The 14603-nt window shown below is 59.4% G+C and overlaps 2 protein-coding genes across 8 annotated transcripts in view; one reads left to right on the forward strand and one right to left on the reverse strand.

Moving 5' to 3' along the window:
- The first annotated feature begins 2433 nt into the window (after window positions 1–2433).
- LOC123755165 (uncharacterized) overlaps window positions 2434–14603 on the forward strand; it is a 42691-nt gene continuing 30521 nt past the window's right edge. For all 7 annotated transcript variants that reach the window (XM_069332764.1, XM_069332761.1, XM_069332765.1 and 4 more), the window contains exons 1-2: window positions 2434–2548; window positions 4635–4777. The gene's annotated coding sequence lies outside the window, so the exon portion shown is untranslated. The remainder of the gene's footprint in view (window positions 2549–4634; window positions 4778–14603) is intronic.
- LOC138369320 (testis-expressed protein 13D-like) lies at window positions 3022–4143 on the reverse strand. The gene has a single exon (XM_069332547.1). It carries the CDS (start codon window positions 4141–4143, stop codon window positions 3022–3024), a length of 1122 nt encoding a protein of 373 aa, XP_069188648.1.

Raw genomic sequence — 14603 nt, forward strand, 5'->3', positions numbered from 1 at the left:
ACAGATAACGTAAATTAGGAAGACAGACTGGTTTATCCTAAATCTGTTTTTTTAAATATAAATAAATATTATATTATAATTTGGTGCATAGTTAGGCCTAGATTAGATCAGGTTAGGTGTTGAGGTCCTGTTGGCCATAATTTGCGTTTTTAGCAACCCGTCCTCGTCTCAAGTCCATTACATCCAGCGGTCGACCCCACAGACGCATCCATAAATTTTAACATGCTGTTCATTCAAAATAGGAATGTTCTCAAATATAACTAAATATTATAATATATTAGCATATTGTCCATATTTAGGCATTGGTTAGGTTAGGTATTTACGTTCTGATGGCGATTATTTGTATTTGTAGTACGTGGGTGAAGCATTTACAGCGTTGTGGTTCGAACAAAATTCGTCAGTGAATCACTGGCGAAATCATTTGTGAGTCGTGTGTAAATCGTTTTTCATTCATAAACAGGGGGTTTGGCGGGTGCATGGAATCACTTTTGGGTCTTTGTTTGGAGAACTGGAACAAGCAGCCTAAAGTGTTCGGCCCGTCCTCCAAAGACCCAAAAGTGATTCCACTCACCCGCCAAACCCACTGTTTATGAATGAAAAATGGTTTACACACGCAGCCCGTCCTCCAAACAAAGATCCAAAAGTGATTCCATGCACCCGCCAAACCCCCTGTTTATGAATGAAATGCGGTTTACACACGACTCACAACTGCTGACATTTGAACATATCCGGAACAAGTGCTTCACTGACGAATTTTGTTCGAATCACAACGCTATAAATGCTTCACCCACGTACTACAAATACAAATAATCGCCAACAGAACCTAAACACCTAACCTAACCTATCCTATGCCTATATATACACAATATGCTAATATATTATAATATTAATTTATACTTGAGAACATTCCTGTTTTGAATGAACATTATGTTAAAATTTATGAATGCGTCTGTGGGGTCGACCGCTGGATGTAATGGACTTGAGTCGAGGACGGGTTGCAGCACAGCATCAGCCATTCCTCTTCAATGGACTAGACTGATATGATGCCTGGGGTCACAAGTAAGTTGATAGATTGTTTTATTTGTTTTATAGTTGGATCTTAGCTGGGAGTCGGTACCCGACACTTGTACCGTCGTGGCCCTCTGCCAACGCACAGGCAGAAAATGCAACACAATCTTAATTGTGTTGTCAAACACTTAATAAACTCCAGAATTCAAGAGTTTAAATAAATACCACAAATAAATAAGACGTCGAACGAAAATTGCTGCATATTATATGAATTAAAACAAAATTCTGAAGGTGTTGGGGCTAGACGTTACAATTCGGAGCATGGCTAGAGGAGCCTGGCTAGGGGAGTCTGGCTAGGGAAACCTGGCTATGAAAGCCTGGCTAGGGGAACCTGGGTAGAGGAGCCTGACCAGATGCAGGCGACCCTGGTTCGAGGTAGGTGAACTTCACACCGCCCTCCGCCCCCGTCACATTATGCTTTGTTTACAGCGGGGGGCTCTTGCCCTAAGTGCTTCAAGGACCGTTGATTGTTCAGTCGATATGGAGTATCTATAGTCGAAATTAGGAATGTAAAGTGGGGGGGAGGGGAAGGATTTGGGGTGTAGGTAGGAAAGGGAGGGCAGGCCATGGAAGGCAAGGTGGGCGTGACGACTCGCCAGGATGACCTGCCCACCTGTGACCCATAGCCAAGTGTGTTCTGGGCACTAAGTTACACGCTCGCTTGCCCCCGCCAGGGCCTCGCTACGGTGTTAAGACATCGGCCGTCTGTTAGTGCTTCTCTTACAGATGGGCCGTTTCGGCTGATGCGTCTGCTGCTGTTGGTCTTGTTAATGTCTAGGCTGGTGCTTTCTGTTGCAGCTACTGCTGCTGCTTCGTTAGGGACCATTTTCAGATTCTCAATTGATTAATTATACGGATTTATTGGTACTGTAACAATCGGGATGTTAAATTAGTATATATGTTTCTCTACTAATATACTTGTGGCTGATAGTCTTAGTTCTTTCTCACGAATTAACTAATTATATATATAAGTATACAGATGGACATTTCCATTTATATATAAAGTAAATCATGAAAATGCGTTGGTAATACATATTTGTATTATTAATAACACATTTAGGTACACCTGCATTTGTGCAGCTGCCCTGGACTATATGAAGGGGGAGCACAGTGTCAAAACACTACCTACGCTGCGCTAAAAGTCCCCATCACACAGGATGATTAGTAATACAGGGACATGTGATCAGTAGTCTGCACTGGCAAACTCTGGGTACATTACGAGGATATCATCAAGAACACGAGAATTGATAAAATAATTGCAGAGCTCTAGGTACCATTCAGCAAAGCTCACCCGAGGTAGTTTTAGGCTTGCTGGTTAAGATTGACAGATCAAAAAGATGAAATTTCTAAAAGGGTATTTTTTTCTGCAGACTCGCGACGTGGTTGAGGAGTTGACCCCCGACCCACACGTCTGAGTGACGACGTCTCCGTCCGTCAACTCGTGTAATGGGAAGAGTGTCGTAGCGACATACAGTTTAAGGTAAGAATGAAAAGAAAAGCAAAAATTAAGAGAATCCAGGAAAATAATAAAGGTTAAGAGCAAGGGAAAGTAAAAGCAAGAATAGGAATAAGTAAAAGTTAGAAAAATAATAATAATAAAAGGAAAAAAACATACACAACTGCAGAAAGCAAATTTGCAAAGCTAAGCCAGATCACGTTTAAGTTTTATTCTAACCTCTGTTATTCTTGCCTTTGACCTTGGTACAGTGTCTTTGTAGCATCTTCTAACATTACGATTTTTCAAGCCTAATTTAGATTTTTTTCGTTCAAAATTTCAACTACTGTATTTCAAAATTTCGCCAGAGATAGTGTGACGTGCTGATTATGGCTGCAAGTCAAAAGAGGAAATATTGCATAAAATAGTTTTGCATACATTGGTTATTCAAGCAACCGCTCTTGATTCATAGTCATGGGCGTTCTGCAGTAGCTTCTAAAACCCCCCATATTGTTATGTTATTTCTGGCGGGAAGCCTCTTGTGGCTCCGTGAAGCCTCTTGTGGCTCCGTGAAGCCTCTTGTGGCTCCGTGGAGCCTCTTGTGGCTCCGTGGAGCCTCTTGTGGCTCCGTGGAGCCCCTTGTGGCTCCGTGAAGCCTTTTGTGGCTCCGTGAAGCCTCTTGTGGCTCCGTGAAGCCTCTTGTTGCTCCGTGAAGCCTCTTGTGGCTCCGTGAAGCCTCTTGTGGCTCCGTGAAGCCTCTTGTGGCTCCGTGAAGCCTCTTGTGGCTCCGTGAAGTCTCTTGTGGCTCCGTGGAGCCCCTTGTGCCTCCGTGGAGCCCCTTGTGGCTCCGTGGAGCCCCTTGTGGCTCCGTGGAGCCCCTTGTGGCTCAGTGGAGCCCCTTGTGGCTCCGTGGAGCCCCTTGTGGCTCCGTGGAGCCCCTTGTGGCTCCGTGGAGCCCCTTGTGGCTCCGTGGAGCCCCTTGTGGCTGCGTGGAGCCCCTTGTGGCTCCGTGGAGCCCCTTGTGGCTCCGTGAAGCCCCTTGTGGCTCCGTGAAGCCTCTTGTGGCTCCGTGAAGCCCCTTGTGGCTCCGTGAAGCCCCCTTGTGGCTTCGTGGAGGCCCTTGTGGCTCCGTGAAGCCCCTTGTGGCTCCGTGAAGCCCCTTGTGGCTCCGTGAAGCCCCTTGTGGCTCCGTGAAGCTCCGTGTAGCCCCCTGTGGCTCCGTGAAGCCCCCTGTGGCTCCGTGAAGCCCCCTGTGGCTCCGTGAAGCCCCCTGTGGCTCCGTGAAGCCCCCTGTGGCTCAGTGAAGCCCCCTGTGGCTCAGTGAAGCCCCCTGTGGCTCCGTGAAGCCCCCTGTGGCTCCGTGAAGCCCCCTGTGGCTCCGTGAAGCCCCCTGTGGCTCCGTGAAGCTCCCTGTGGCTCCGTGAAGCCCCTTGTGGCTCCGTGAAGCCCCTTGTGGCTCCGTGAAGCTCCTTGTGGCTCCGTGAAGCTCCTTGTGGCTCCGTGAAGCCCCTTGTGGCTCCGTGAAGCCCCTTGTGGCTCCGTGAAGCCCCTTGTGGCTCCGTGAAGCTCCTTGTGGCTCCGTGAAGCTCCTTGTGGCTCCGTGACGTTCCTTGTGGCTCCGCACTTGTCCTATTTTCCATAGAGAGACAACTTATTCAAATGCCTACCACGTCACTCATTCCTCGGAGACTGCTGGAAGAGTCGTTGGTCTGGTAAAAACAGACAGCACATTCTGAAAAGTAGCGTGTCTCATTTACCTTCCTCCTACTACCGTAATGGGCCGTGGGAAACGGCTCTGGCTAGGTTACGTATTGGCCATACATGTTTAACTCACGGGCACTTGATGAAATGATCTCCATCTCCTGCTAGATGTTATACGCTTGATCATTACTCGGTAACTCTTCATACTGAATAGAGTAGCAGCACATTGTAGTGCACCTCGGCTTGTAAATACAAAAATATACTAATTCTAGTAGACTCGGATGGTTTTATTTGTTGGGGTTTCATTATTATTCAGTAGATATTTTCGCAAGTTTAGAATCCTAACTTTCACATTATAATGTATCCAGTTGTTTAACGAGTTTTAAATATAATATGATCCAATTTTAAAATACAAAAAAACAATTTGCAGCAGTTTGGATGAGGTGACGTCGTGGCAAGTAAAGTGTCACTGGTTCCCACGAGTCAACCCGTGCCGTGCTCGGAGAGCCCGAGGACAAGACGGGCGAGGAAGTCATGCTGTCGGGATTTATTAAGAATTCAATGGGAATTAAGGTATGTATCTTTTTTTCAGCAATGTTAACCCATAATTGTTATATCTGTGATGATGTCCCATGGCTCGAATAACGCGCACAAAGTAAGACAATTAATATCCCCACTAAGAACTGACACACGCATCATGTGACTCCTTTTAAGGAGGCAGAAGCCTGTCTAGGTGCTTCGTCCTGCATTGGCGAGGCTCCGGTTGGGTCTCCAAATGTCCACATAAATGGCAGCCTTGGCAATGTTTCCTGCACCTTGATGTTGCTGGGGACACTGAGCTCAGACTGTCATGAGGTTATTATATATATCCTCGACATCCAGGATTATTCTATCCTCCAGATTGATGCGTTGACTCGACCCATTCGTGTTGGTCTTTGTCAACCCTTTAGAGTAGTTAAGATCACATTTGATGGCTGAACCGTTCTGTCTTCATTATTTCTTGCTGATGCTAACTGCTCCATTCGGTAATATATCCCTATTAAATAGTCTTTGTATGGAGTATGGGCTCATACCCATCCTGTGGGGTTGTAGCGGACCCCACAGACGTCCTGTGGGGTGGTAGTGGACCCCACACCCGTCCTGTGGGGTGGTAGTGGACCCCACACCCGTCCTGTTGGGTGGTAGTGGACTCCACACACATCCTGTGGGGTGGTAGTGGACCCCACACCCATCCTGTAGGTCGGTACCGAACCGCACACCCATCCTGTGGGGCGGTAGCGGACCCCACACCCATCCTCCTGTGGGACGGTAGCGGACCCCACACCCATCAAGTGAGGTGGTAGCGGACCCCACACCCATACTGTGGGGTGGTAGCGGACCCCACACCCATCCTGTGGGGTGGTAGCGGACCCCACACCCATCCTTGGGGTGGTAGCAGACCCCACACCCATCCTGTGGGGCTGTAGCGGACCCTACACCCATCATGTGGGGCGGTAGCGGACCCCACACCCATCCTGCGGGGTGGTAGAGGACCCCACACTCATCCTGCGGGGTGATAGCGGAACCCACACCCGTCCTGCAGGGTGGTAGCGGACTCCACACCCATCCTGCGGGTTGGTAGCAGACCCCACACACATCCTGCGGGTTGGTAGCGGACCCCACACCCATCCTGCGGGGTGGTAGCGGACCCCACACCCATCCTGCGGGGCGGTAGCGGACGCACAACCACCTTTTAGGGTGGTAGCGGACCCCACACCCATCCTGCGGGTTGGTAGCAGACCCCACACCCATCCTGCGGCGTGGTAGCGGACCCCACACCCATCCTGCGGGGTGGTAGCGGACCCCACACCCATCCTGCGGGGCGCTAGTGGACCCCACACCCATCCTGCGGGGCGCTAGTGGACCCCACACCCATCCTCTGGGGGTGGTAGCGAACCCCACACTCATCCTCTGGGGTGGTAGCGGACCCCACACCCATCCTGCGGGGTAGTAGCGGATCCCACACCCATCCTGCGGGGCGCTAGTGGACCCCACACCCATCCTCTGGGGTGGTACCGGACCCCACACCCATCCTGTGAGGCAGTAGCGGACCCCACACCCATCCTCTGGGGTGGTAGCGAACCCCACACCCATCCTCTGGGGTGGTAGCGGACCCCACACCCATCCTCTGGGGCGGTAGCAGACCCCACACCCATCCTCTGGGGCGGAAGCGGACCCCACACCCATCCTCTGGGGTGGTAGCGGACCCCACACCCATCCTGCGGGGTGGTAGCGGACCCCACACCCATCCTGCAGGATGGTAGCAAACCCCACACTCATCCTGCGGGGTGGTAGCGGACCCCACACCCATCCTGCGGGGTGGTAGCGGACCCCACATCTATCCTGCGGGCTGGTAGCAGAATCCACACCCGTCCAGCGGGGTGGTAGCGGAGCCCACACCCATCCTGAGGGCTGGTAGCAGAACCCACACCCATCCTGCGGGGTGGTAGCGGACCCCACACCCATCCTGCGGGATGGTAGCAAACCCCACATCTATCCTGCGGGAAGGTAGCGGAACCCACAGCCATCCTGCATGGTGGTAGCAGACCCCACACCCATCCTGTGGGTTGGTAGCGGAACCCACACCCATCCTGCGGGGTGGTAGCGGACCCCACACCCATCCTGCGGGGTGGTAGCAGACCCCACACCCATCCTGGAGAGTTTTACCAGACCCCACACCCATCCTGCGAGGTGGTAGCGGACCCCACACCCATCCTGCGGGGTGGTAGCGGACCCCACGTCTATCCTCCGGGAAGGTAGCGGAACCCACAGCCATCCTGCATGGTGGTAGCAGACCCCACACCCATCCTGCGGGGTGGTAGCGGAACCCACACCCATCCTGTGGGGTCTTAGCGGACCCCACACCCATCCTGCGGGGCGGTAGCAGACCCCACACCCATCCTGTGGGGCGGTAGCGGACCCCACACCCATCCTGTGAGGCGGTAGCGGACCCCACACCCATCCTGTGAGGCGGTAGCGGACCCCACACCCATCCTCTGGGGTGGTAGAGAACCCCACACCCATCCTGCGGGTTGGTAGCGGCCCCCACACCCATCCTGCGAGTTGGTAGCGGACCCCACACCCATCCTGCGGGGCGGTAGCCGACCCCACACCCATCCTGCGGGGCGGTAGCGGACCCCACACCCATCCTGCGGAGTGGAAGCGGACCCCACACCCATCCTGCGGGACGGTAGTGGACCCCACACCCATCCAGCTGGGAGGTAGCGGACCCCACACCCATCCTCTGGGGTGGTAGCGGACCCCACACCCATCCTCTGGGGCGGTAGCTGAACCCACACTCGTCCCCTGGGCTGGTAGCGGACGCCACACCCATCCTCTGGGGCGGTAGCGGACCCCACACCCATCCTCTGGGGCGGTAGCGGACCCCACACCCATCCTCTGGGGTGGTAGCGGACCCCACACCTATCCTCTGGGGTGGTAGTGGACCCCACACCCATCATGTGGGGCAATAGCGGACCCTACACCCATCCTGTGGAGCGGTAGCGGACCCCACACCAATCCTGTAGGGGCGGTAGCGGACCCCACACCCATCCTGCGGGGTGGGAGCGGACCCCACACCCATCCTGCGGGATGGTAGCAAACCGAACATCTATCCTGTGGGCTGGTAGCAGAACCCACACCCGTCCTGCGGGAAGGTAGCGGAACCCACACCCATCCTGCGGGGTGGTAGCAGACCCTACACCAATCCTGTGGGTTGGTAGCGGACCCCACACCCATCCTGCAGGGTGGTAGCGGACCCCACACCCATCCTGCGGGGTGGTGGCAGACCCCACACCCGTCCTGCGGGGTGGTAGCGAACCCCACACCCATCCTGGGGAGTTTTACCGGACCCCACACCCATCCTGCGGGGTGGTAGCAGACCCCACACCCATCCTGCGGGGTGATAGCGGACCCCACACCCATCCTGTGGGGTGGTAGCGGACCCCACACCCATCCTGCGGGGTGATAGCGGACCCCACACCCATCCTGCGGTGTGGTAGCGGACCCCACACCCATCCTGCAGGGCGGTAGTGGACCCCACACCTATCCTGCGGGGCGGTAGCGGACCCCACACCCATCCTGCAGGGCGGTAGCAGATCCCACACCCGTCCAGTGGGGTGATAGCAGAACCCTCACCCGTAATGCGGGGTGGTAGCGGACCCCACACCCATCCTGTGGGGTGGTAGCGGACCCCACACCTATTCTGCGGGGTTGTACCGGACCCCACAACCATCCTGCGGGTTGGTAGCGGACCCCACACCCATCCTGGGGAGTTTTAGCGGACCCCACACCCTTCCTGCGAAGTGGTAGCGGACCCCACACCCATCCTGTGAGGCGGTAGTTGACCTCACACCCATCCTCTGGGGTGGTAGCGGACCCCACATCCATCCTCTGGGGCGGTAGCGGACCCCACACCAATCCTGTGGGGCGGCAGCGGACCCCACATCCTTCCTGTGGGGTGGTAGCGGACCCCAAACCCATCCTGCGGGGTTGCACCGGACCCCACACCCATCCTGCGGGGTTGTACCGGACCCCACACCCATCCTGCGGGTTGGTAGCGGACCCCACACCCATCCTCTGGGGTGGTAGCGGACCCCACACCCATCCTCTGGTTCGGTAGCGGACCCCACACCCACCCTCTGGGGTGGTAGCGGACCCCACACCCATCCTCTGGTGCGGTAGCGGACCCCACACTCATCCTCTGGGGGGGTAGCGGACCTCACACCCATCCTCTGGGGTGGTAGCGGACCCCACATCCATCCTGTGGGGCGGTAACGGACCCTGCACCCATCCTGTGGGGCGGTAGCGGACCCCACACCCATCCTGTGGGGGCGGTAGCGGACCCCACACCCATTCTGTGGGGGCGGTAGTGGACCCCACACCCATCCTGCGGGGTGGTAGCGGACCCCACACCCATCCTGCGGGATGGTAGCGGAACCCACACCCATCCTGCGAAGTGGTAGCGGACCCCACACCCATCCTGCGAGGCGGTAGCGGACCCCACACCCATCCTGTGAGGCGGTAGTTGACCCCACACCCATCCTCTGGGGTGGTAGCGGACCCCACATCCATCCTGTGGGGCGGTAGCGGACCCCACATCCTTCCTGTGGGGCAGTAGCGGACCCCACACCAATCCTGTGGGGCGGCAGCGGACCCCACACCCTTCCTCTGGGGCGGTAGCGGACCCCACACCAATCCTGTGGGGCGGCAGCGGACCCCACATCCTTCCTGTGGGGTGGTAGCGGACCCCAAACCCATCCTGCGGGGTTGCACCGGACCCCACACTCATCGTGCGGGGTTGTACCGGACCCCACACCTATCCTGCGGGTTGGTAGCGGACCCCACACCCATCCTCTGGAGTGGTAGCGGACCCCACACCCATCCTCTGGTTCGGTAGCGGACCCCACACCCACCCTCTGGGGTGGTAGCAGACCCCACAACCATCCTCTGGGGCGGTAGCGGACCCCACACTCATCCTCTGGGGGGGTAGCGGACCTCACACCCATCCTCTTGGGTGGTAGCGGACCCCACATCCATCCTGTGGGGCGGTAACGGACTCTGCACCCATCCTGTGGGGCGGTAGCGGACCCCACACCCATCCTGTGGGGGCGGTAGCGGACCCCACACCCATTCTGTGGGGGCGGTAGCGGACCCCACACCCATCCTGCGGGGTGGTAGCGGACCCCACACCCATCCTGCGGGATGGTAGCGGAACCCACACCCATCCTGCGAAGTGGTAGCGGACCCCACACCCATCCTGCGAGGCGGTAGCGGACCCCACACCCATCCTGTGAGGCGGTAGTTGACCCCACACCCATCCTCTGGGGTGGTAGCGGGCCCCACACCCATCCTGTGGGGCGGTAGCGGACCCCACATCCTTCCTGTGGGGCAGTAGCGGACCCCACACCAATCCTGTGGGGCGGCAGCGGACCCCACACCCTTCCTGTGGGGTGGTAGCGGACCCCAAACCCATCCTGCGGGGTGGTCGCGGACCCCACACCCATCCTCTGGGGTGGTAGCGGACCCCAAACCCATCCTGCGGGGCTCACATCCGTCCTGTGGGGTGGTAGCTGACCCCACACCTGTCCTGTGGGGCGGTAGCGGACCCCACACCCGTCCTTTGTGGCGGTAGCAGACTCCACACCTATCCTGTGGGGTGGTAGCGGACCCCACACCCGTCCTGTGGGGTGGTAGCGGACCCCACACCCGTCCTGTGGGGTGGTAGCGGACCACACACCCATCCTCTGGGGCGGTAGCGGACCCCACACTCGTCCTCTGGGGCTGTAGCGGACCCCACACCCATCCTCTGGGGTGGTAGCGGACCTGACACCCATCCTCTGGGGCGGTAGCGGACACCACACCCATCCTCTGGGGTGGTAGCGGACCCCACACCTATCCTCTGGGGCGGTAGCGGACCCCACACCCACCCTTTGGGGCGGTAGCGGTCCCCACACCCATCCTCTGGGGTGGTAGCGGACCCTACACCCATCCTCTGGGGCGGTAGCGGCCCCCACACCCATCCTCTGGGGTGGTAGCGGACCCCACACCCACCCTTTGGGGCGGTAGCGATCCCCACACCCATCCTCTGGGGCGGTCGCGGACCCCACACCCACCCTTTGGGGCGGTAGCGGACCCCACACCCATCCTCAGGGGCGGTAGCAGACCCCCCACTCATCCTCTGGGGTGGTAGCGGACCCCACACCCATCCTCTGGGGTCGTAGAGGACCCCACACCCATCCTGTGGGGCGGTAGCGGACCCTACATCCATCTTGTGGGGCGCTAGCGGACCCCACACCCATCCTGCGGGTTGGTAGCCGACCCCACACCCATCCTGCGGGGTGGTAGCGGACACCACACCCATCGTGCGGAGTGGTAGCGGACCACACACCCATCCTCCGGGATGGTAGTGGACCCCACACCCATCCTGTGGGTTGTTAGCGGACCCCACACCCATCCTGCTGGGTGGAAGAAGACCCCACACCCATCCTGCGGGGTGGTAGCAGACCCCACACCCATCCTGCGGGGTGGTAGCAGACCCCACACCCGTCCTGCAGGGTGGTAGCGGACCCCACACCCATCCTGTGGAGTTTTACCGGACCCCACACCCATCCTGCGGGGTGGTAGCAGACCCCACACCCTTCCTGCAGGGTGGTAGCGGACCCCACACCCATCCTGTGGGGTGGTAGCGGACCCCACACCCATCCTGCGGGGTGATAGCGGACCCCACACCCATCCTGTAGCGTGGTAGCGGACCCCACACACATCCTGCGGGGTGGTAGCGGACCCCACACCCATCCTGTGGGTTGGTAGCGGACCCCACACCCATCCTGCGGGGTGGTAGCGGACCCCACACCCATCCTGCAGAGCGGTAGCGGACTCCACACCTATCCTGCGGGGCGGTAGCGGACCCCACACCCATCCTGCGGGGCGGTAGCGGAACCCACACCCGTCCAGTGGGGTGGTAGCAGAACCCACACCCGTAATGCGGGGTGGTAGCGGACCCCACACCCATCCTGTGGGGTGGTAGCGGACCCCGCACCTATTCTGCGGGGTTGTACCGGACCCCACACCTATCCTGCGGGTTGGTAGCGGACCCCACACCCATCCTAGGGAGTTTTAGCGGACCCCACACCCATCCTGCGAAGTGGTAGCGGACCCCACACCCATCCTGCGGGGCGGTAGCGGACCCCACACCCATCCTGTGAGGCGGTAGTTGACCCCACACCCATCCTCTGGGGTGGTAGCGGACCCCACATCCATCCTGTGGGGCGGTAGCGGACCCCACATCCATCCTGTGGGGCGGTAGCGGACCCCACACCAATCCTGTGGGGCGGCAGCGGACCCCACACCCTTCCTGTGGGGTTGTACCGGACCCCACACCCATCCTGCGGGTTGGTAGCGGACCCCACTCCCATCCTGGTGAGTTTTCGCGGACCCCACACCCATCCTGGTGAGTTTTAGCGGACCCCACACCCATCCTGGTGAGTTTTAGCGGACCCCACACCCATCCTGCGAAGTGGTAGCGGACCCCACACTCATCCTGCGGGGCGGTAGCGGACCCCACACCCATCCTGTGAGGCGGTAGTTGACCCCACACCCATCCTCTGGGGTGGTAGCGGACCCCACATCCATCCTGTGGGGTGGTACCGGACCCCACATTCATCCTGTGGGGCGGTAGCGGACCCCACACCAATCCTGTGTGGCGGCAGCGGACCCCACACCCTTCCTGTGGGGTGGTAGCGGACCCCAAACCCATCCTGCGGGGTGGTAGCGGACCCCACACCCATCCTGTGGGGTGGTAGCGAACCTCACACCCGTCCTGCGGGGAGGTAGCGGACCCCACACCCATCCTGCGGGATGGTAGCGGACCCCATATCCGTCCTACAGCGTGGTAGCGGACCCCACACCCGTCCTGCGGGGTGGTAGCGGACCGCTCACTCGTCCTGTGGGGTGGTAACGGACCCCAAACCCATCCTGCGGGGCCCACATCCGTCCTTTGGGGTGGTAGCTGACCCCACACCTGTCCTGTGGGGCGGTAGCGGACCCCACACCCGTCCTTTGTGGCGGTAGCAGACTCCACATCCATCCTGTGGGGTGGTAGCGGACCCCACACCCGTCCTGTGGGGTGATAGCGGACCCCACACTCGTCCTCTGGGGCTGTAGCGGACCCCACATCCATCCTCTGGGGCGGTAGCGGACCCCACACTCGTCCTCTGGGGCGGTAGCGGACCCCACACCCATCCTGCGGGGCAGTAGCGGACCCCACACCCATCCTCTGGGGTGGTAGCGGACCCCACTTCCATCCTCTGGGGCGGTAGCGGACCCCACACTCGTCCTCTGGGGCTGTAGCGGACCCCACACCCATCCTCTGGGGCGGTAGCGTACCCCACACCCATCCTCTGGGGTGGTAGCGGACCCCACACCTATCCTCTGGGGCGGTAGCGGACCCCACACCCATCCTCTGGGGCGGTAGCGGACCCCCCACTCATCCTCTGGGGAGGTAGCGGACCCCACACCCATCCTCTGGGGTCGTAGAGGACCCCACACCCATCCTGTGGGTTGGTAGCGGACCCCACACCCATCCTGCGGGGTGGTAGCGGACCCCACACCTATCCTGCGAGGCGGTAGCGGACCCCACACCCATCCTGCGGGGTGGTAGCAGACCCCTCACCCGTCCTGCGGGGTGGTAGCGGACCCAACACCCATCCTGCGGGGTGGTAGCTGGCCCCACACCCATCCGGCGGGGCGGTAGCGGACCCCACACCCATCCTGCAGGGCGGTAGCGGACCCCACACCTATCCTGCGAGGCGGTAGCGGACCCCACACCCATCCTGCGGGGCGGATGCGGACCCCACACCCGTCCTGTGGGGTGGTAGCGGACCCCACACCCATCCTGTGGGGTGGTAGCAGAACCCACACACGTCCTGCGGGGTGGTAGCGGACCCCACACCCATCCTGTGGGGTGGTAGCGGACCCCACACCCATCCTGTGGGGTGGTAGCGGACCCCACACCCATCCTGCGGGGTGGTAGCGGACCCCACACCCATCCTGCGGGGTGGTAGCGGACCCCACACCCATCCTGTGGGGTGGTAGCGGACCCCACACCTATCCTGTGGGGCGGCAGCGGACCCCATACCCTTCCTCTGGGGTGGTAGCGGACCCCAAACCCATCCTGTGGGGTGTTCGCGGACCCCACACCCATCCTGTGGGGTGGTAGCGGACACCACACTCGTCCTGCGGGGAGGTAGTGGACGCAACACCCGTCCTGCGGGATGGTAGCGGACCCCATATCCGTCCTACAGCGTGGTAGCGGACCCCACACCCGTCCTGCGGGGTGGTAGCGGACCGCTCACTCGTCCTGTGGGGTGGTAGCGGACCCCAAACCCATCCTGCGGGACCCACATCCGTCCTGTGAAGTGGTAGCAGACCCCACACCCGTCCTGTGGGGTGGTAGGGGACCCCACACCCATCCTCTGGGGCGGTAGCTGACCCCACACCCATCCTGCGGGGCGGTAGCGGACCCCACACCCATCCTCTGGGGTGGTAGCGGACCCCACACCCATCCTCTGGGGCGGTAGCGGACCCCTCACTCGTCCTCTGGGGCTGTAGCGGACCCCACATCCATCCTCTGGGGCGGTAGCGGACCCCACACCCACCCTTTGGGGCGGAAGCGGACCCCACACCCATCCTGCAGGGCGGTAGCGGACCCCACACCTATCCTGCGAGGCGGTGTCGGACCCCACACCCATCCTGCGGGGCGGTAGCGGACCCCATACCCGTCCTGTGGGGTGGTAGCGGACCCCACACCCATCCTGTGGGGTGGTAGCAGAACCCACACACGTCCTGCGGGGTGGTAGCG

Source organism: Procambarus clarkii, chromosome 28 (genome assembly GCF_040958095.1).
Source record: "Procambarus clarkii isolate CNS0578487 chromosome 28, FALCON_Pclarkii_2.0, whole genome shotgun sequence".
Classification (NCBI taxonomy): Eukaryota; Metazoa; Arthropoda; class Malacostraca; order Decapoda; family Cambaridae; genus Procambarus; species Procambarus clarkii.